General features: G+C 38.8%; 2 protein-coding genes across 8 annotated transcripts in view; one reads left to right on the top strand and one right to left on the bottom strand.

Annotated features, from left to right (window-relative positions):
- LOC103983465 (uncharacterized) overlaps window positions 1-4,998 on the top strand; it is a 15,003-nt gene extending 10,005 nt beyond the window's left edge. The window contains exons 8-14 of the mRNA XM_065180649.1: window positions 814-2,188; window positions 3,153-3,272; window positions 3,375-3,583; window positions 3,668-3,878; window positions 3,969-4,206; window positions 4,283-4,433; window positions 4,538-4,998. Of these exons, the coding sequence (XP_065036721.1) occupies window positions 814-2,188; window positions 3,153-3,272; window positions 3,375-3,583; window positions 3,668-3,878; window positions 3,969-4,206; window positions 4,283-4,433; window positions 4,538-4,849 (2,616 nt within the window). The 3' untranslated portion in view covers window positions 4,850-4,998. The remainder of the gene's footprint in view (window positions 1-813; window positions 2,189-3,152; window positions 3,273-3,374; window positions 3,584-3,667; window positions 3,879-3,968; window positions 4,207-4,282; window positions 4,434-4,537) is intronic.
- A 422-nt stretch (window positions 4,999-5,420) lies between these two features.
- On the bottom strand, window positions 5,421-21,016 carry LOC103982871 (uncharacterized). 7 transcript variants are annotated; one of them, XM_009399931.3, is made up of 20 exons: window positions 20,897-21,016; window positions 20,215-20,357; window positions 20,072-20,109; window positions 19,698-19,823; window positions 19,365-19,523; window positions 18,551-18,613; window positions 18,381-18,470; window positions 17,913-18,206; window positions 17,641-17,738; window positions 15,040-15,075; window positions 14,562-14,682; window positions 14,236-14,472; window positions 11,809-11,904; window positions 11,606-11,671; window positions 11,358-11,396; window positions 11,129-11,263; window positions 10,564-10,928; window positions 7,608-7,701; window positions 6,820-7,002; window positions 5,421-5,886 (listed from the first exon to the last, which is right to left on the bottom strand). In XM_009399931.3, exons 4-20 carry the CDS (start codon window positions 19,794-19,796, stop codon window positions 5,788-5,790), a joined length of 2,274 nt encoding a protein of 757 aa, XP_009398206.2. In that variant the 5' UTR covers window positions 19,797-19,823; window positions 20,072-20,109; window positions 20,215-20,357; window positions 20,897-21,016; the 3' UTR covers window positions 5,421-5,787. The 7 variants fall into 7 exon arrangements, with proteins under 7 accessions (XP_009398206.2, XP_009398205.2, XP_009398207.2 ...); XM_009399930.3 differs by lacking the exon at window positions 20,215-20,357; XM_009399932.3 differs by lacking the exon at window positions 20,215-20,357 and having other exon boundaries at window positions 5,434-5,886; window positions 18,557-18,613.
- Between the last annotated feature and the right edge of the window lie 362 nt (window positions 21,017-21,378).

Genomic DNA, 21,378 nt, shown 5'->3' with positions numbered 1-21,378 from the left:
ATATTAGCTGCCTGTGAGCACAAGTTTCCATGTTGCAAATAAATTAGCCCGTCAGGTGATCGTAAGCATCACTGTTCTCATATTTTTCGTCAACTTTTCCCTCCTAGATTTGATCAATCTATGCCCTTTCCCTGTCTAATTCTATCAAGAAGAATTCATCTAGAAAAAGAAAACCAAGGAATTAGAGTAGAAAAATATTGCCTCGAGTGGTCATATGGCCTTTGATCTTAAGACCATAAGGATTAAAATATATATTACAATACCTTATGGCCACCACCAACAACATCCAAATACAATATGACTGTAAGATAGTGATCCTGAGGTGTAAACAGTATATTCATTTAAATGAAGGAGTCTGTCCTCATGTATTTTGTCTTGTTAGACAAAGGCTTTCTAATTAATATTTTTAATATTATATGTACGTAACAAATTCATCTACTCTAATTAAATATATTTAATTCTCCTCGGGATTGGAGTCTACAACTACTACATCTTTCTTTTATGAAGCATGAATTTTCAGTGGGAGGCGATTAATTTTCTCGTTGCCTCGTCTTGAATGATGTCTTCAGACATCGATAGGTCGTAAGGGATTGGTCGGAGAGGCCGCCGCCAGCAGCCGAACAAGAGCCAATGCGTCTTCGCCATTGCTTTTGGACTTTGACCGGTCAACCAAACGTGGGTTGCCTATAGCAGATCCCGCGGTCAAACAACGACACATGCTGCTTCACAGCAGCTCGACACGGATTTAATGTGGTCAACGCTTCCTCGTTTACGTTTGATTAGTATAGTGTTGAGCCTAATATAATCTTTTAGATCCGAGGCAAAGGCTTAAGGCTTTCTTCGAGCAAGCAAGCTCAACAAAAAATGGCTGCGGCTTGCTACGTATCCGGAAGACTTACCTTCCTCTCTTGTTTCGTCTTCTTCTTCTTCTTCTTCCGCATCTCTTCCTTCTGTTTCTTCGCTCATGCCACGGACACCTTGACCCAGGGCCAATCCATCACAGATGGGCAGACCTTGGTGTCAGCCGGGAACATCTTCGAGCTGCGATTCTTCAGCCCCGGGAACTCCAGCCATGGCCGCTACGTCGGCATCTTGTACCACTCGAGCATCTCGGCCACCCAAACCGTGGTCTGGGTGGCCAACCGGGAAGCTCCCATCACGGGCTCCGGCGGCCGTCTGATGGTCACGAGCGACGGAGATCTGGTGGTGCTCGATGGAGCAGGAGGCTCTGTTTGGTCTACCAACTCGTCGGCGGCGCCCAGCAACAGCTCCACCACCCTACAGCTCTTGGACACCGGCAACCTTGTTCTCCAAGACGGCGGAGGAGGAACGCTGTGGCAGAGCTTCGATCACCCGACCCACACGTTCCTCCCTGGCATGAAGTTGAGTCTCAACACGACGACGGGCAAGGCGCTGCTCTTCACGTCGTGGAAGAGCCCCGACGATCCATCGGCAGGGAACTACACGTTGGGCCTCGACCCCAATGGATCGGCGCAGATCTTCATATGGGACCGAGGGGTGCCACGGTGGAGATCGGGGCAATGGAACGGGCACAGGTTCATAGGCACGGTGATGAGGTCGCTCTACATCTACGGCTTCGACTACGAGACCGATGAGAGCCAAGGGATCGCCTACTACACGTACACTCCGCACAACGCTTCCCTGGTGAGGTTCGTCATGGAGTGGGACGGCATGGAAAGGACGTTCATGCAGGTGCAGGAGACGAGGCAGTGGGAGATCGTGTGGGGGCAGCCCATCAACCAGTGCGAGGTCTACGGCATGTGCGGGGTTTACGGGACGTGCAGCGACGACGGGACGACGACGACGTGTAGCTGCCTGCGAGGGTTCGAGCCGCGGTCGAGCACGGAGTGGAGCGACGGTAACTGGACCAGTGGGTGCGCGAGAAAGACTCCATTACTTTGCCAGCTAAACAGCAGCAGCAATGAAGATGGATTCTTCACGCTGCCGGGGGCGAAGCTGCCGGACCATTCAGACTGGGCTTCCACGATCGGAAGCGAATCGGGGTGCCAAGAAGCTTGCTCGAGCAACTGTTCTTGCAGGGCCTACGCTTACGCTGCTTCCGACATAGGATGCTTGTTATGGGGGCATGATCTCATCGACATCTACCAGTTCGAGTTTCCTCAGGACGGCTATGATCTCCATGTCAAGCTCGCGGCGTCTGATCTTGGTAAGTATTTTCGAGTCTGAGGACGATTAATTGGATCATATTTTTCTGTAGATTTATTTCATGGTTTTCGCATAGATCAGATATGATCCATCTAATAACCTCCATTAAAATACAAAAAAAATATCAATTATAATAGACTCATGTAACCTTATAAATTTATTTAAGCTGACGATTCTCGATGTGATAGGACATCAAGAAAAGTATATATAATATCAATGAAGATAATATTGTAATAATTGTTTATTCTTATCTTGAATTAAGGTGATAGATTACATGTAGCAGGTACACCAACCATTTAACTACTACAAGGAATAAGAAATGCCATACATCACTATCACTCCATTAAAGCCAAACATGCCAGTCGAAAGGAAAGGCTAATACAATTATTGTGTGCCCTTTCCATGCCTGTTGTTAGCCGTGCTGGATGACCTGCACACCATTCATTCATGCCTTCCACATCATCAAGCCCACCCACTTGCACAAGCTTGGTGCACTTGAAGCTAAAGCCTATCCCATCTACAATAAAGAAGGTGTGACTGCTTTTTTCGATGTTGTCCCCCACCAGCAGTGGATGGCAATACATCCTTGTTTCTTTACTCTTCATGGTCCTTTTCCCCAAACTTTTCTCGAATGAATTCAAGGTTGAAGGCTCGAATATTTTGGATTCTTATACTTCATTCATGTTTATCTGTAATCTATTGTGGTCGATTCAAAGCTCGTTTAGCAGACATGATTCAGGGAAACACCAAAGGGTTTTGTCATGTTCTTTGGACTAATCCCTGATTTGGATAAGATAGGACATACCTTCACCAAGTTGTCATAGTTCGACCTACTCGGCTCGCTTGAAGTCGAAGAAAGCTGGTTGGACAATGCTGTCTTAGCTGAAGACCTTTTCCTATTGCACATGATTCCAATGGTAATCATATTCTTCTTCTTGTCTTGTCTTTTGTCTTTTGGGCAACAGATGCTGCAAGCGACAAGACCAAGTTGAGGGTAATAGTGGCGGTAGGATGTGCACTGGGGTTACTGCTTGCCATCATCATATGTTTCTTCTTGTGGTGGAAGTACGGTTCAAGAGCAAAAGGTGAGGTGAAGGATATATTTATATGGTTCTTATGATGCTTTGATTTATGAAGAGATCATCGTATTTTCACTTGCTTACTGATGTGTAATATGTGCTATGTAGTTTCCTGGAAGAAGAAAAGGCAGCAAGAGAACACAGTATTGCATCCAAGTGGAGAAGTAGTATCGGAATTCTCGAGCATCTACGGAGAAGAAACGCAAGAAGGAAAAGCTTCTGAGCCATTGTTCACGTTTGACTGCATAGCGACTGCCACCGGTTACTTCAGCGACTCAAATAAGCTCGGCGAAGGAGGTTTTGGCCATGTTTACAAGGTAAGAGTTGGCATGCACGGAGAATGAGTCACGCTGCAGCATGGCATCTAAACATGGATGATGGTATTATTGATGCTTGTGAAGGGAACGCTGCCTGGTGGACAAGAAGTGGCTGTCAAAAGGCTCTCCAGGAGTTCAGGGCAGGGGTTGGAGGAGTTCAAGAACGAGGTCATACTGATCGCCAAGCTGCAGCACAGGAACCTGGTCAAGTTGCTCGGCTGCTGCATTCAAGGAGAAGAGAAGATCCTCATCTACGAGTACCTGCCCAACAAAAGCTTGGATGCCATCATCTTCGGTATGACACTTGTGGATTGCACCGTCTCTTTTTGCTCTTCCCAAGGGAGAAGAAGAAATGAAGTTTGACTTGGATGGATGATTCCAACAGATACATCGAAGAAAGAGCTACTGGACTGGAAGAAACGCTTCAACATCATCGAAGGGATTGCTCGTGGCCTTCTCTATCTTCACAGGGATTCCAGGTTGCGCATCGTTCACCGTGACCTAAAAGCCAGCAACGTCTTGTTGGACGAGAACATGAACCCTAAGATATCGGACTTTGGCATGGCAAGGATCTTCGGAGCCGACGAAAACCAAGGCAACACGAATCGTGTCGTCGGGACGTTGTAAGTATCGAGCATATCTACTGCTGCACTGAGAGGATGTTGGGACTAAGTGCAGCTTGTATTGACACTGATGCAGTGGATACATGTCGCCTGAGTACGCCATGGAAGGTCTCTTCTCGGTGAGGTCCGACGTCTACAGCTTCGGGATCTTAGTGTTGGAGATCCTGACAGCAAGGAGGAACAGCAGCTTCCATCGGATGGAGAACGCCGTCAACATCGTGGGATACGTACGTTGAACACCCACCCACATCTCGATGCTGCATTTGGATTTCGCGCCGTCTTGCGTGTTCACTTACCCGCAGGTGTTTCCTGGGTCTTCTTGTTGTTGCAGGCGTGGCAGCTGTGGAACGAGGACAGAGCAGTGGAGCTGATAGATCCGACGATACGGTCGGCCTCCATGATGTCTCAAGCGCTGAGATGCGTGCATATAGCCCTGTTGTGCGTGCAGGATCGAGCGAGCGATCGACCTGACATCGACGCCGTCATCCGCATGATGGGGAGTGGGAGCGGCCCTCTTCCCATGCCTAGACAACCCATGTTTGTGGCAGTGGGAAGCCCAGATGTTACGGAGACGAAGATTGCCAACAAGTACGAGTCATTCTCCACCTACGACGTCACAATTACAATGGTTCAAGGGAGATAGAGCTTGTAGACTTCATGCACACTCGGTGTTTGCGACAATGGGTGAACCCCAATGACTTGTGTTGCCAATAGGGTGTTTACGCTGACAAGAAGCCGCTCGGGTGAAAGCTCTACTGGAAGTTCCAAGGATCTATTTATCATCCGGAGGAGTTCCAAGCAAACATCTCGAGGAGGCTTTGTGTTTTCCTGATGTGGCTTTTTATTTCTTGATTGTACAAGATCAATGAGATGCATTGTTCCATTCCGAGAGGGAAGCTCATACATTATTCTGTATAAATTGTGACACTTGGAAGAATGATATATAAACTTGATTGGTCTACCATAAGTAATTTCGACTAAAGGTGATCTATAATATAAAAGAATTAATATATAATGGAAATAGAAAAGAATTAATCATGACATGAAACCACCGATTGCAAACATATGACATTCCAAATGATAATATATAAAGGTTGATGAATCAATTATGTTAGTTCCAGCCTAATGGTCTGTCAAGATAATATGTCAATCCCAAATGCATGAGATATTGAATTACATGATGATAATAACAAGTAGTCCTAAAATCACAACTATTATGGCACATAATTAAACTGACTCACCCTCATAAATCATACATCTAGTGTGGCTTAGGAAGCTTCCATGCCAAATCACATATTAATCAGTAAAGAATTAGCTGACTCACAAAATTTACAGGGCAAAGACAACCAACTTAATTAGAAAAAGCAAGTGTAACCTAGGAATAAATCTACCAGATTCTATACATTCTGCAAAATCAGAGACTAGTCTGATTTCTACATGCACAATTGAATTGACTACAAAGAAAAATATCACACTGCCGCTCATGGTGTCTAAGGTGAAGAAAGAAATGCTATCATGTGACAATTATGCTATGTAGAATAATGTTAATTGAATTCACCATTGTCATAATGAGTTGTGTCATCATCCAGTCTGCACCACTTTGTAATTGAGGATCAAGTCTTCTGGCTTCTTCCATATGTATGTTCGAACAGTAGCCAAACTCATTTCCGGAGATACGACCTGCACATGGAAAACAAAGAAGAAAGGGGAATTATTATGTGGCACTGGAACTGGTCCGCCTAAGGACCAATATCGATACTAAACCGATGCTTATAACCTTGTGTGAAAGTACCAACCAAATGTGAATCCAGGAAATTGTAAATTAATGCATCTGACAGTGCCAAATAGACATGAATCCCAGGAAACAAATGGTTTTATGTGCCCTCTTTCCTATCTTAGTTTTGTTTTAACTTGACAACATTTTACATGCATAAATTTAATTATTTGCACTAGGTTGGCATGCTATTCTTGTTTTTGTTCAACTCTGTTGGCTGAGTCTGAAGGTTCAACATGTTTTAACATTTTAAACTCATCTAAGATATTAGCTACTACAACTCCTTTCGCCAAACCGACAGTGTATGTGGTTTTCACACACAACCCACTAATTCTACCAATTGTAATAACATTCCAGCAAACCACTTTCAGATATAGTTTGTCCTACACTTCCAAGGTCCTTAATGGGTACGTTGACATATCACCATAGCAGTACAAAGCTACAGATGCTAAATCTAAACTGAAGGTTCCATGAATGACCGTGGTGTGTAAACTGAGGATATTAGAGATACATGATTGCCTTTGCACTGTCAATTTGTGAGTCAGCGACTCAGCAGAATTTTAAACAAAGTAAACAAGAACAAAAATTTAGTCAAAACATATGTAGCAGACTTGCATAATAAAAATTGAATAAACTGAGGATATTAGAGATCATGGAAATATATTAAGAAGAAAGTAAATGCATGTTTTTGTTGACAGCATCTGTGAGACTCAATTTTATGTAGAAAAAAGCATTAGTAAAAGTCAACATGTCATGTTGCAGGTCCAATAAGCCTCACTCCTAGTACAAAAATTAATGAAAACCAAAAATTTCATCATAGAAAGCTTTGCTGCACTTGCCTGGTTATTACACAAGATGTCAATAGATGGCATTAGCTTTGGCCATGACTTCATGCTCTGTTTTACTCCACTTGATGGAACTTGTGTCTTTGTCATGCTGACTCCTAAAACAATTGTGGCATCAGAGCTTCCACCATCCAATGGTTTGTCAAGAACCATCTTCTCCATAACATAATTAATCACCTGCAATACAAGAGGATGAAACAAACATATGAAGACCAAAATAAGAAATTTTGGATATGTTAACTAATTGATTGTATCTTGGCAAACTAGCCAAGAAGAGATAGAAAGTGAGAAGATTATAGCTTGACATAGACCAAGTCATGCTTCTTTATATTTGAAGTTAGTTTTCCACTAAAACATTATGACTTCAGGTAAAACAGCTACATCACAAGTTATTCATCTGGCACTGACTCATCAAAAATTGTAACTTGATTAGATGATAAACAAATATTACTGTTTTTATTTACCTTGATGTTATAAATAAATGTTAAAAAGAAGCGATCATAATGCAACACAGGTTAACTTCTATACGCACTAAACAGTAACATTAATTTTGTGAAGAACCAAGACCCTACATTTAATATGGTACAATTAACACTTCTCCAATCTATTCCCATTAGATCAATTGTTTGCTTGATAAAAAATAAGAAAAAAAGATCAATAAACTAGTGACTATTTGTCTTGTTATGTCTATTAATCCACATTTTTATTACAATAACCTAACATATGAAAAGCTAGAACAAAATATGATGGTCACCTATCAAGAAAAAATAACTGATTCTTACTTTGTTCATCCTCAATATCCTTGGTGCACTCAATTTCCCCTGTGTGATGACTGGCACAGTTGAACCTTCACAAGGTAGCAAAAAGAAGCTACATCTACAGTAAAGAACAAAGTAATATTGATGTCACAACTTATCAACATAACCAAAGAAATTCCACATCACAGCAACAAAGATATGAATACAATCTCAACTATTAGGTACATAGTAACACCACTAACATTAATTAGTAAAATAAACTCCAGTAATATTAAGCAAAAGCCCAAGTTGGATAAGCAATTTTTGAAAAGTGACTTAGCTTTAAACTGCTTCCAGAGAGAAACAATCACAAGAAATTTCTACAACTTAGAATAATCTTGTCAGCTCCTAAGAAGATCAAAGTTGCAACAACATATTTAGGTTTAACAATATAAGAGTAGCAGCAAAAACTTCTAACATTTGTCACATAGGTATCATCAATAATAAATAAACCACATTAACTGCCAATGTGTCAACAAATGTTGTATTGTTCATAATATGCATACTATGCTTCCACCCCAAACCTAGGATGTATCGGGAGTAACTGTAAGATTTATATGGAGCAGAAGATTAGCATTCCTAATGTATGGAAGAATTTATTATAAAGAAAAACAAGCAAATAGATATTCCTAATGTGTCCAATTATCAAGGAGGTGGTGGATATATGGAAAAGATCAAGACATGACTTATTGTTAGGGAGATCTGTCACAGGTAGAATCTGTTGCAAATTAAATGTAAAATAAAAACTATTTAAAACAAAGCAAAAAAAATCAAGAATTTGAGAAATTTATGAATTAAAGAGATGAAGCTAATCACTATAGAAGCAATGTAGTCAATCATGAAAATATGCACATAAAATTTTATTACTGGTCCGGGCATGGACCGATATACAGACCACCCCGTTTCGGGCAATCTACATTAAAATAATAAAAAAAATAAAAAATGATGGACCCCAGTCCATTTTAGCATTAAAAAAAAAGCATATTAGGGCTCTTCTTGCGTACGAAGCCGTGGCACCGCCTCTTCGCTGCTGTGATGCTGCAGCGGTGCTGCCTCTTTTTGCCACTTTGCTGCTGCAGCGACGCTACCTCTTCACTGATTTGCCACTGCGATGCTGCAGCGACGCTGCGTCTTCATCGCTTCGCCGCTGCGATGTTGCAGCAGCACTGCCTCTTCACTGCTTCGCTACTGCAATACCACTTCACCGCTTTGCTGTTGCGATGCTGCAGCAGCACCACCTCTTCGCCGCTGTGATGCTACTGCTTCCCTTCGACGCTGCTGCTGCTTCCCAAGTATCGTTGCACTTCTCCTCCTTTTCTTTGTTCTTTCTCTTTTTCCTTCTTTCTCCTTTTTCCTCCTTTGTTCCTCCACCGGACCTTCCTTTTCGATCTATTTTTCTTCCTTATCCAAACATCGGTACACACCAACATACCATGTGTTGGTAGTTGGTACACTGGTATGGAGCACCACGTGTCATGTCGCCAATCGACTGGCATACCGGCTTGGATCGGTAAGTTAAACCTTGACATAAATAACTCCAAAATTTTCCTTACAACTAACAGAGGTTAATAAAAATGACAAATGGACAACCAATCATGAATGAACAATCGTAGAGTGTTTCTTTTTGTCCCCTTTTTAATGGGCACCTCAATAATTTCAAATGAGGATATTCATAAATTGGTTGTGATTCATTCGCTAAGAACCTCCTGGCACTCTGCCACAGTACTTCTAATGACCGATGGATCACCATTATCATTCCATTTCTTTGTATTTTTTTAGGCTTAAGGAAATAGGCTTTGGATGTGAAACTTCCCTACACCACTCTCCTCATCTTGGATCCTTCCTTCTTGGAGACATATACCGGCTCTAGACTGACCTCTTCCAGCAAGTCCATCTCCCTTGAAAAATGACATACTGCTACCTTTTGAAACATCAGGGACACCTTAGTCACCAAATTATCAAACTTAACATCACCCTCCACAGCTGTTACCCCTCCTCCACAATAAGACGTGCATTATGAACTTATGGCTTAACTAATTATTGAGTGATACCTTAAATTTGCATCTTTTAAGCTTAGTTATAGTAGTTATACTTCCAGGCCTGACTTCATACTAGAGTCCATATTAATTTTTCTATCTCATTCTACATATTAGGACATCAAGAAGGAGCATTTCTAATTGAAGAATTAACCCAATATTCCCATTTGGATGTAACTAAATAGATCCTATTAACACACTTCCTTAAATTGTAATCACAAGAAACGAGGGATTGAGCAACACCTAAAGTCCATTAAAGTCTAAAAAATCATGAAGTTGAGCAACACCTAAAGTCCATAATCCTATTAACTATATTAATCATGATGTTGAAAATGTAACTAGAGCATTAAGGCTTAAAAATTCTCTTTTTTCATTCTGTGATGTAACTTTCCCTTGCAATGGGATCAACAATCTATTTAGTAGTAGTGTGCAAGATTATATATCTTAAAATACCATATAATGGGTGCAGGTATGCACTGAATACTGTGGCACATTATTTTCTTGTTTAATCAATGTAAACTCAGAATGCACATAATTCGAAGAAAAAATTGGTACTTATTTGCACGAGAAAAAAGATCATAAAATAAGACAAAATAGAAGAATCAGTTGAAACAACAAACTTGTCTTTTTTTATTCCATAAAGTGATACCTACTTGCATGACAAAAAGGATCATAAAATAAGAAAAAAAAAATAAAAGAATGGGTTGAAACAACAATCTTGTCTTTTCTTTCTATTCCATAAAGTTTCCTAAAGATGACAATTTGTTTCACAAGTTCAGGTTCCTTGGAAACTAAATTAAGCATAAAAAATAAATAACTTAAATGCTCCAAAACATACATCGAAAGACTTTTATTGCTTGCAACTTAAAGGAAAAGAACAGATATGCAAGAAAGCAACATTTTACTTTGTATTTTCTCTTTGAGGTAACTGTCCATTTAGAACACAATTAATACACCACCAAGGAAGATCTTTCTCATCTTCTGTACCATCTAAATCTGTAATCTTTTTTCTCCAAGGACCTCCATGTGAACCTTCTGTAATTATTGATGGAGGCGAAACTGTGGAAAACTCAAACGAAGGAAGCATGCCAGATTTACTGTTTTCAGCTCCATCATCCACCTCAAGTTTTGAATGAGAAAGATTTCGAATGGAAACATCCTTCTCAGTTGCAACATCACCATTAGATGAAATTGGTGATCCCTTCCTCTGGCTTCTTTTGGCCATCCAATGGGCCAACAAGCCACGAAGTGTCTCCTGAGCTAGATTAATCTGCATCGTTTTGTAACAGATACTTTACAATCACCTATGTTAGTCCACCCAGATTATATGTTTTTCTCCAGGCAGACAAACAGTCATCCTATTTTTAATAAAAAATAAAAAATATTGAATATTGATGACATGTTTGCTTTTAAGATTTCAAGTCATAGAAGTCAACCGAGTAGGATTTGTTTTTAAAAAAAATTATTTACCTTGACATCATCTTGTGCTCCTGGTATATTCATGTCAACAGCATACATCTCAGCGGAGAAACATTGAGGACTATCCAAATGGATAGATAAACAACCAAGCCGAGTATCTGCTGTAAACCATGCAGGTATGCTCACCTGGATAAATGAAAAAAAATTCCAAATATGTAGTAGAAATAGATAATTTTGTTAAAAAGGAATACTAGCAATATTGGCACTGCTTGATATGTACCATTTCAAACAGCTCTTCTTTCTTCTTCTCAAATGAAACCTGCAAGTGAATTACGGAGTCATAAGTTACACCTACAAGAGAGGTCATATTTTCTTAAGTTAATCGAGATAATCTGTTAAGGAATTGTATGATCGTAAGGTGTATGATTGTATGAATAAGATATCATTAGCACCCAATGTCATCAAGTTGAATGAGCTGTTATGACACTTCAGCTTTTATTGGGACATTGTTCAATGCTACAAAGATACCTTTCCATGATCCTCAATGACAACTCCCTTGGTAATCTCCCACAGCTTAACAGAACCTGCGGTGTCCTGTTAAAAAGGGATGTTAAAGTCATTAACAACTAAAAAAACCATGAAACTACCAATTAGTGCTAGATATTGGAACCACCCAAAATCATTCAAAGAGAGAACATAAAGGATACAAGTGGAATAGAACCTAATAATACCTTCGTCAAGACATATCTTCTATTATTTAAGATTTCATGCTGCACAATTCCCAAATTTCCAGGAATAGTGAAATATGGTTTGTTATATACAGGAACCTGCAAAAGCATTGGTGATTAACTATATGTTAATCAGGAAAAAAATTCTTGCAGATCTGCAAATCAGAAACAAACTTCAAATCATTTTGGGATAAACTATGCATTTTACAAAACAAATATCTCGATATTTCAATGCATCTTAAGCTGAAAAAAACATATTTCACCTAAAGTCTGACATAATAAATATAATGACTTCATTGATGAAATTTAGAATCATTTGAACTTTAAATTGTAGCAGATTTCATTACAGTTCCATGAATTCAAAACCTAGAGATAAACCCCAAAAATCAATGACTAGAGATTACATAAATGAGAACAGTGGCTTAGATATAAGCACTAAGATCAAAATGAATCAGTGATTTAAAAAGCGCTAGGCGCCAAGGTCCAAAAACACCCGAGGTGCTAGGTGCTTGCCCGAGCGAAGCGAGGCGCTAAAATATAAAAATATATAATATAATTAATAAATATAATTATTTAAAATTTTAAATAAAAATATGCTATTAAATTAAGAAAATCTAAGATACAAAATCACAATGTCACATTAACAAAAAGTTTCAAATAAATAAAAATTAACAGTATTAAAATCAAAATAATATATTATTAATCTATTAACAGTATTAAAAATTAATCATTTCAAATAAACTTAATAATATTAACAGTATACAGTATACGTATACTGTTAAAAGGAAGTGTAAAGGAGTGTTGAGCTTGCTGACTGAGAAAAGAGGAAGCGGCAGCGGCGAGCAGCGGGAGCTGGAGCGGTGAGCAGCGGGAGGCGCGAGCAGCGACAGCGGCAGCGTTTGCGAGCAGCGTTTGCGAGCAGCGACAGCGGGAGCAAGAGCGGGAGAGGGAGCGGCGACAGCGGCGAGGAGCGGGAGCAGGAGCAGCGAGCAGCGGGAGGCGCGAGCGGCAACAACGGCAGCGTTTGCGAGCAGCGATAGCGACGAGCTGTGGGATCGGGATCGGCAGCGGTGAGGGTTAGGGTTCGGTTGTCACTTATATGAGTTTTAGTTGGTTCGATTGAACCAACTAACCATCATAGACAGAACCAGACCTAAAATCCTGGTTCGGTCGCCTTGGTTAACCCAGGCGCTCGCCCAAAGTGCCCAGCGCCTGGGCTCGGGCGAGCGCCCAAGCGGCGCCTGTTTGAAGCGCGTCGCCTGGGAGATTAGAGAAGCGCTCAAGCCTCGCCTCGCCTCGCCCGAGTGCCTAGGCAAGCGCCCGAGCGCCTTTTTAAATCACTAAAATGAATAACATCTAATCAAAAAGTAGAGCAATGTCAAGATCCAGGCACAAGTTTCACATAATTTCATGGTCTAGATTGAAGTATCAAAAAACTAAATAAATTTTTGAACATTTATTTAAGGAATAATCCATAAGATGGGTAAATATGAATACGAAAAAATTATTCAATTTATGAAATCTTGAGCCTCCAAATATAACATCAGATACTTCAGGATCAGTAAAAGGAAACAACAAGTTAAAAAAGATGAACCAAAGGAAATTGAAAAAAAAGAAATGAAGCTTAAAACAAGTGATGTAGTTCCAAATTCTATCTTTTTTAGCATTGTCTTCTCAAGTTGAAATGATGAACCACATAGCTCAATAAAATTTTAGAAAAATAAAAACAAAGCTGAAACAAGAGATTTAGTCTCCAAATCTCCTTTGGCATCATTCCCCGGAGTTGAATCTTCATTCCAAGATCACAAAATGGCTTTAGAAGTTCAGAGAAGAAGACAGAATGGGCATCCATTCTTTAAGTGAAAAGGTCCAAGACAAGGAATTTTAATTTCCAGTATACCACCCATAATGTTCCGAGTGAGAACCAGGATGTAGAGCTCCCTCTACCAGGTTCATTAGGCAGTATACCTCAAACTCAACTTACTACAATTTATCAGTCAGCATAACATGATTGGGTACAATCCAGGGTCCAAAGCAATTACAATGGGAACTAAGCAAATAAGCATAGTATACCACTCATTTCAGTAAATAAGCCATTTTGAATCTCCAGAACAGTTTCTCTTAAACCCCTGCCCCAGTCTATTAGCATGAATCATGAATTTCAAAAGCAAATCTTTGTGTTTACTTCACCAAAAAAGGAAACAAACCCTCATGTTCACAACTCTTCTGAGGAAATGAAGAAAGCAGAGGCAGCTCTTCTAAGGTGTAGACAAAGGGTGCAGGAGGAACTGCTGAACTTGACAGTTTGAACTTGTAAACTAATAATATAAAGTTCAACCTAAGATATCCAACAGTAAGCAAGCAGCCAAAAACAGGTAACTTATTTTTCATTTAACATAATGTCTCACACTACTGCATGCTATGACTTACAGGAGCAGATCCTTCTAAAGAAGCTCTTGCCCTTGTAAATGACAAATTTCCTGCTATGAATGAACCGCCTCTTTGAAAAATCTTCTGAGGATTATGTACTTCAGCTGGAAACCTGTCTACAGAGGAATTTGTTGTTGCTATCCATATACTATCGTCTTGTAAGGCCATTTGTAAAATTGGATCCTCTTTTGTGCAAAGCAAAATGCTCTCTCTTGTTGACAAGTCTGTCAGGTACAACTAATATATCCATATTCATGTAGAGATGGTACACATCAGACAGTGATCAGTTTTAAACCTTAAGAAGATAAGGGAGCTGTCATACTTACAGATAGGTCTCTACCACCACTATAAACATGTGTGAATGTTGGGGTGCTGGCAAGTGCCCAGACTGAATCTGTATGAACAGCATAACAGTGTACACAGCGCTGTTGACCAAGATCCCACAGGCTACACAAGACAGAGCACCTCAACTAAGCATGCTTAGAAGTTTCACAAATGACATTAATCCATAAAGTTCCAGATTCAGTTATGTTATGCTAAGCTAAAAAGTTATGTCAATCAAGTAACTTTCAGTATCATATAGAAAAAGAAAATGATAATTTTTTCCATAAGACTTAATTCTACCTAAATTATTTGATGTACATGGAATTTGGCACATAAACAATTACTACAACAAATGATATCTGAGTCTCTGACAATCCTTTTTAATAAAATAAACAAAAAAAGAACAGCTCATTTCCCTTAGGAGACAACAAAAACTTTACCTATTAACAAGAGATATAAAAAGATTATAGTATTTCATACCGAATCATTGAATCAGATGAACCTGATAAGCAAAGCCTGCAGAAGATAATCAAGTTTCAATTTGAATGTAGTAAATAGCATGTATCTATACCAACAACATAATGACAAATATTACAGATTAGAAAGTTAATTCAAAAGTAGGCATAAAGGTGTCATTAAGGCAGTCAAGGCATTTCGATATGATGTTGAGTCGTTGACTAACTATAAAGTGGAGGTGCCAGGCTGATAAGTAAACAATGAGCATCAAGATACATGCTAAGGTGGCTATTCAGCAGACTATGGAGTACGAAGTGATAAAATTACCAAATCAAATAAACCATGTTTTGAAACAAAATAATGCTAGGGTGGAGAAGGGCTAGCTAAAATAAGAATGACAAGGCAAAGCTAGGATGACCAAAGATATGCATGTAACATGTCAACAAAGATTAACATCACAGCAAGAGCACCCCCTTCAAGTCCATTGTTAGAAAGATTAGCTAGCCAGTCAAACATAGTCACATAATGCTTCTTAGTTATGCATTGTGGTATAGGATTTTGTAACAAGAGCAAAGATTTTCCCTTCAACCGTTCCTAACCGGCATTGGACAGCATGTACTGTTCCAAGCCTGAAAATGATGATATCATGGAGCATTTGTTCACAAGGTTGGATTTTTGTTTCTCTTTTGTGTGCATGTTACTATAAGGTTTAGCCAATATCGTGTGAATGAAAAGTCTGATCTTGGGCAGCATTTATCACAAGGTTTAATTTCTCTTTCTTTTGTGTGCAAGTTACTGTAAGCTTTAGCCAATCTAGTGTAAACATAATTTCCTTTCTTTTTGGGTTTCAATTCAATGGCATAGCCAATATCCTATAAGTGCTATCTTCTTCCAACTCAACCAAAATATAACAGCTAAGGACAACCTCATTAGAATCAGAACAGGTAAATTTCCATCTCTCTTGTCTCTCTCTTTCTTCTCGATGTTCCCCCTCTTTTCCCTTTCAACTTAATGCATACTTGTGTCGATGCAACAGCATTTATAAAATCCTTGAATAAGATCACAAGCGACTAGAATGAAATTAAGTTTACACATGATTGTTGTCTACAAGAAAGAGATAGGCCAAGGGCAGAAAGAAGCTTATTTCATTTAGCCGAAACAATTTTAGCAAGTTATGATTAAATACCGTGTTAGCAAACATGAAACTGAGATCTTACAGATACAAACAGATTTCAAAAAATTAACAAAAGGTGCAGGTGGCCAGGAGAGCTCCAATCAATTAATCTATTTCAAAGAATCTTCACTACGAACAGCAATTTTTGTGCAAGGTGTTCCAATGTGTAATTTACCAAAAAGATTCTTCATCATTCTTGGTGCTGCAAGTAGAGTCTGGCCATAGACAGTTATGGCTGAAGAATTTTGGCTTTCAAAGTAGGTCCAGTCCTATCAGAATACCAACTCTTGAAATTAATTTTCTAGGAATGAATTCTCCATTATTTGTTTTCTCAATCAGGATTAAACAAGATGAAAAATCACAAGTTATGGAGAGAAGAAGATAGACGAGCTCAGAACCAAGAGCTTTATGGAAGCAGTGAAATGTAATGCTGACAAGATTTATTTCATTTATTTAGCATGAGATCATTCTTCAAGCTAAACAGTTCGTCCAGTCCTAAGTGCCACATGGATGTAATAGCCATTTCTTGAAGTCCTTGCTAGGATCTTGGTGGCTACTATTTATTACATTTTTATTTGCTTCCACAATTCAGAGGGTAACTTGTACAGCAAAGAATGCATTTATCCACCAAAGGACACTCCAGATGATCTCTTCAACATATGCGCCATGTTACTACATTCTGAAACACCTACTAGACAACTTCAACTATTGTCATTTTTTCAGACAATTACATCCCCAAAGGCCATTTCCTCAATATCTCCGCGTATATGCTAATGAGAAGTCAGGGAATGCCTATCTATCTAATTTGTTGCCAAATTTATAAACATATAAGAATGCAAAGAAATAGCATTTAAAGAGATGGATCATCTTTTTCGTGTTGGATGTATTCATTGAGATCATCTCTAAGTTCCAAATTCATTTTGTTTGCCTTTAACTATTGCTTTATATTCCATATGTTTTCTATCATGGAACAAGGCTTACAACTCAAGTCTGCCTAGCATATCCTAGATTCTGATTCGTGCAAGAACAATCATTCTTCATAACTATCAGTTGCATTAAAGAACCTTTAATTGTAAAAGAGATACTAAGTATATTTAACAAAAACTGTAAGAAATTGTACAGTTGCATCAACACTGTTTTGCTCTAACCTGCTCCATTCAAATCTATCGTTGCCTTTCTTGAAGCATCAGATATTTTTAATTTCAAGAAATTTCTTAATAACTATGTTTATATCATGACAACAGATGGATATTACAGAACAACTATGGCTATGTCTGAAAGATTACTGGTGAACCATCAGACAACCTGCAGGGATTTCTCTGATGGCTAACATGGAATGAGACATCTGATCAACTTATATGTTCAGGAACAAAATGAAATAAATGATGCATACTATTTTGTTGTAGAGCCAGTAAAAGCAGTCAAGGCAGACAGGAAGTTCACACACTAACCTGCCAGTAGAATCAAGAAGCAAAGCCCTGATGTTGTCAGTGTGACCTTTTAGTTTCATCTTTTTTGAACCAGTTCTTGGATCCCAAACACGTACAACCTATGTTGAAACAATAAAACCAACTAAAATATTCAGCTGAATTTGCTAAAACCGAATTTAAACATCACATATGGAACATAGTGGCAGTATTTGTTACAGAATTGGGTACAGAAGACATACTTTATGTAATTAACAGGTGAAGGATGATAAAATATTATAGGAATTTAAGGTCACCTTTTCAGTTCCACCAGATACAAGCAGGGTCCCACTATCATTCATTGCTAGAGCATAAACTGACTCTTTATGGCCCTTTGCAGGAATGGGACTGTACCCATGGGATTGAGAGTTGTGAATTGACATGTTATTGTCTGCATTGCTACAGCACAAACTTGACAATGGATGCCCATCATTTCCATTGGAAATCTTATCTTCAGTTGTGTCAACAGGCTTAGCAATCGGTGAAAGAGCTGCATCAACGTCCCATATGAAAACCTCACCACCTAGTCCCCCCGAGGCAACAATGTTGCTCTAATATACATGATGTTAAAAAGATTATAAACATTAAGATAAGTGGTAGATCAGAACGAGAATATGTTTGCATTCAAAAAATATATAACAAAAGAAGGCATACTGCATAAAGCCAATGTTCAAAAAGGAAGTCATTTGTTTCATTAACCCAAAAAAGTATGTATTACTAATTACATTTTTCTCAGCAGCAGCGAGACAAGTAACATAATCAGAATGTTGCCGGAGTGTTCTAGTGCAAGCACCATCAGACAAGGAATTCCACATCTGAGAAAAAAAAAAGCCAAGCAAAGATGATAAACTCCACTAGTCATAAAGCAAGCAAGAATCTACTAGAAGTGAAGAACCTTAACGGTGGCGTCTGAAGAGCAGGAAACAAGCGTGTTACCAGCCAGAACTGCATCATTGACCTGCATAACAAGGGAGGAAGTTCAGGTAACACAAAGATGTATGAAGGCACAATTTCTTGCTGTATGAAGATGTCAGAATTTAGTGCCAAAATTCAAACAAATTAAAAAAGTATATCAGCAGCCAACCAAAGATAAATTTAAAAGTAGAATATAAATTACACAAATATGATTCTAGGTTCCACAACTATAATTTGAACATACATGAAGAAAATTGAAAAGAAACGTCCCCTCAGATATGCAAATTAGTGACTGCTACCACTACCATTCAATAAAAAGAACTTTCCTGATAAATAAATTGATTAATCCAAGACATGGAAATAATTGTAAATGGAGACACTAAAGGCACAAATTTTTGAGGCTAAGACTGCAATCAGTAACATGTTACAGACATAGATCCCCTTCCATCATATAAATGTAGCAATAAATTTATTACCAACCAAAAGCGTTGAATAATAGTTCTATTAACACGGAATGCATGGAATATTTAATGGATCAGCATGTCAACATTTTTTTTTTCAGAAATGTGAACTGCAATATGCTTTCTCTTTCTTAACCAGCAAACGATGTGCCATTTGACTTGGAACATTTGTTTTTATAAGACAACACTTAAAGAACTTGACTTCCAAATAAGCAATTTGTGAGAAACAAGAAATTTTAAGTTAGTGATCTTGGTAGAAAACTTTAAGTAATTTGTGACTTCCATATATGCAACTTGCGGGAAATGAAAGTATTGAAGTATTCATGACAATACCCAATCAACATGAGATTCAAATGTCGCTGAGTAGCTAGCTTCAGTATTGTTTAAAGCCCATCTTTTTATTGTCCCATCTCGGCTCCCAGTGAAAAGATAATCACAGCCATTGGGTGGTGCAGACTTTAAAACAGACAGACAATTAATGCCTGCACAATGCTGCAAATAGCAAGGATAATTTTTTAAAAAAATAGATAGAATAATTTAAACAAGACAACATGTGCTATGCCAAAATAAATCTCAAATTAAAAAAAAAAAAAAAAAAAACATATTCATCAATCATCATAAAAGCAATAAATAGTTAAATGAATATAAGAACAGAAACAAAGAGACCCTTTTGTCATCTACATCATTCAGCACATATGTTAAGCGTTTCTCTTTCCGATGACGTGTTGAACCAGATGTGTTATTGGAACTTGTCACACGATGCATTCCAAGCTTGCTTGTAACAGATTGTCCCTATAATCAAAAGGCCACTATAAAATTTGTTATCATTTGAAATAGCTTTTTTAACAAATCAGACATAGAACTTTATAAAACAATCAGTAATGATCAAAGATGTAAATAAAAAAAAGACAGTGTAGCACAGACAGTTAACAAATCAGATATAAACAAGTCAAGGCAATAAATTTCAGAATTCTGAATCTTCTAGAAAAGTAAAAGAACTATCTCGAAATCCAGGAATTTAACACACGGAATCAAATTACCTAACACCATCAGTAGGAAGCTCCACAGGGGCTTGTGTCTACAAACAAATAAAAGAGTTGCAGTGGAGTGAGAGCATTCTAACAGTACAATCAAGACACTTCCTTAACAAAAATAGAGATTCACAATTTATATATAGACTTACAAAGTTATATATGTCAACCAGCATCATTTGCAGATGTCAAGGAGCACATATAACATATCATGTTAACATCTTAGTCTCAATATCTCAACTTAGCATTTCAAAATAATCGAACGAGCAACAGAGTCCAGCACTGATAGTTTCCTCTGAAAATGCACAACCATAATACTCTTTTACGACAATTTTATGATACAAAGGACAAGCCATTTGGTAAACATTCGAAACAAAACTAAGGCCACATTAAATGCAGCAGAACGACTCATAATACCCTTTTATCCCACCAAATCCACCACAATTCTTCGACCTATTTAGATCTAAGAACAAGCATAGAAAACTCCCACAGAAATGCATAAAAACTGGTTCATGGTAGTTCTGTCGGGGTACAATTCGTTCTTTTTGGACTGAACTACGACGCACTAAGAATCAGAATTCCGGGGCATAATGACGATCACGAGAAGCACTGGGATCAAAAGGCGTATTTGGACCACGGTGCGATCATCGGGGCATTACGGCGGCCGTAGCCATGGACGCGGGGGACCGCCTACGGTTGCTGCCCCCTTACAGCCCCCACTGAGAACGGGGGCGATCGCGATCGTCAGCAAACCGTCCGAGGGCAGGCGGAAACGGAAGCCGTTCGGAAGCCGAGGGCGGCTCCGCAGCGGGAGAGAGAGAGAGGCGTGCGTACCTGTGGCAGGAGATGTACTGGATGGACCGATCGATCTCTGCCTCTTCCTACTGCTGCCCGTCTAACGATCGCGGTCGCCTCCAGAGACAGGAGAAACAACGGCAATAAAAACAAACTGAGATTATACCGACAATAACAAAAATAATAATAATAACATAGAAATGAAAGAGGAGTCCTCGGGCCGGAGTTTTGCCCGATATGGTGACACGTTGATGGGCTCTATGAGAGCCCGCAAGGACTAGTAGTCCAGACTCCATTCCACTATATTTAGAAAACGTATTATTAAGATATTGCGCCATTTGGAAAATTTTTAATATATTTATGAATTTTAATAGTATCTCGTTCATCATGCATTTAGGATCAACTCATAATAGATAAAAATAAGTTTATGTAAAAGAAAAAGAATAAAAATAAAAATAAAACTCAACTGGCTTGTGCTTAATGATGGTTTTAACTCAGCAGGCTTAATATAGTTCGACATC

Source organism: Musa acuminata, chromosome BXJ1-4 (assembly GCF_036884655.1).
Source record: "Musa acuminata AAA Group cultivar baxijiao chromosome BXJ1-4, Cavendish_Baxijiao_AAA, whole genome shotgun sequence".
Classification (NCBI taxonomy): Eukaryota; Viridiplantae; Streptophyta; class Magnoliopsida; order Zingiberales; family Musaceae; genus Musa; species Musa acuminata.
This window is presented reverse-complemented; position numbering and strand designations above follow the sequence as displayed.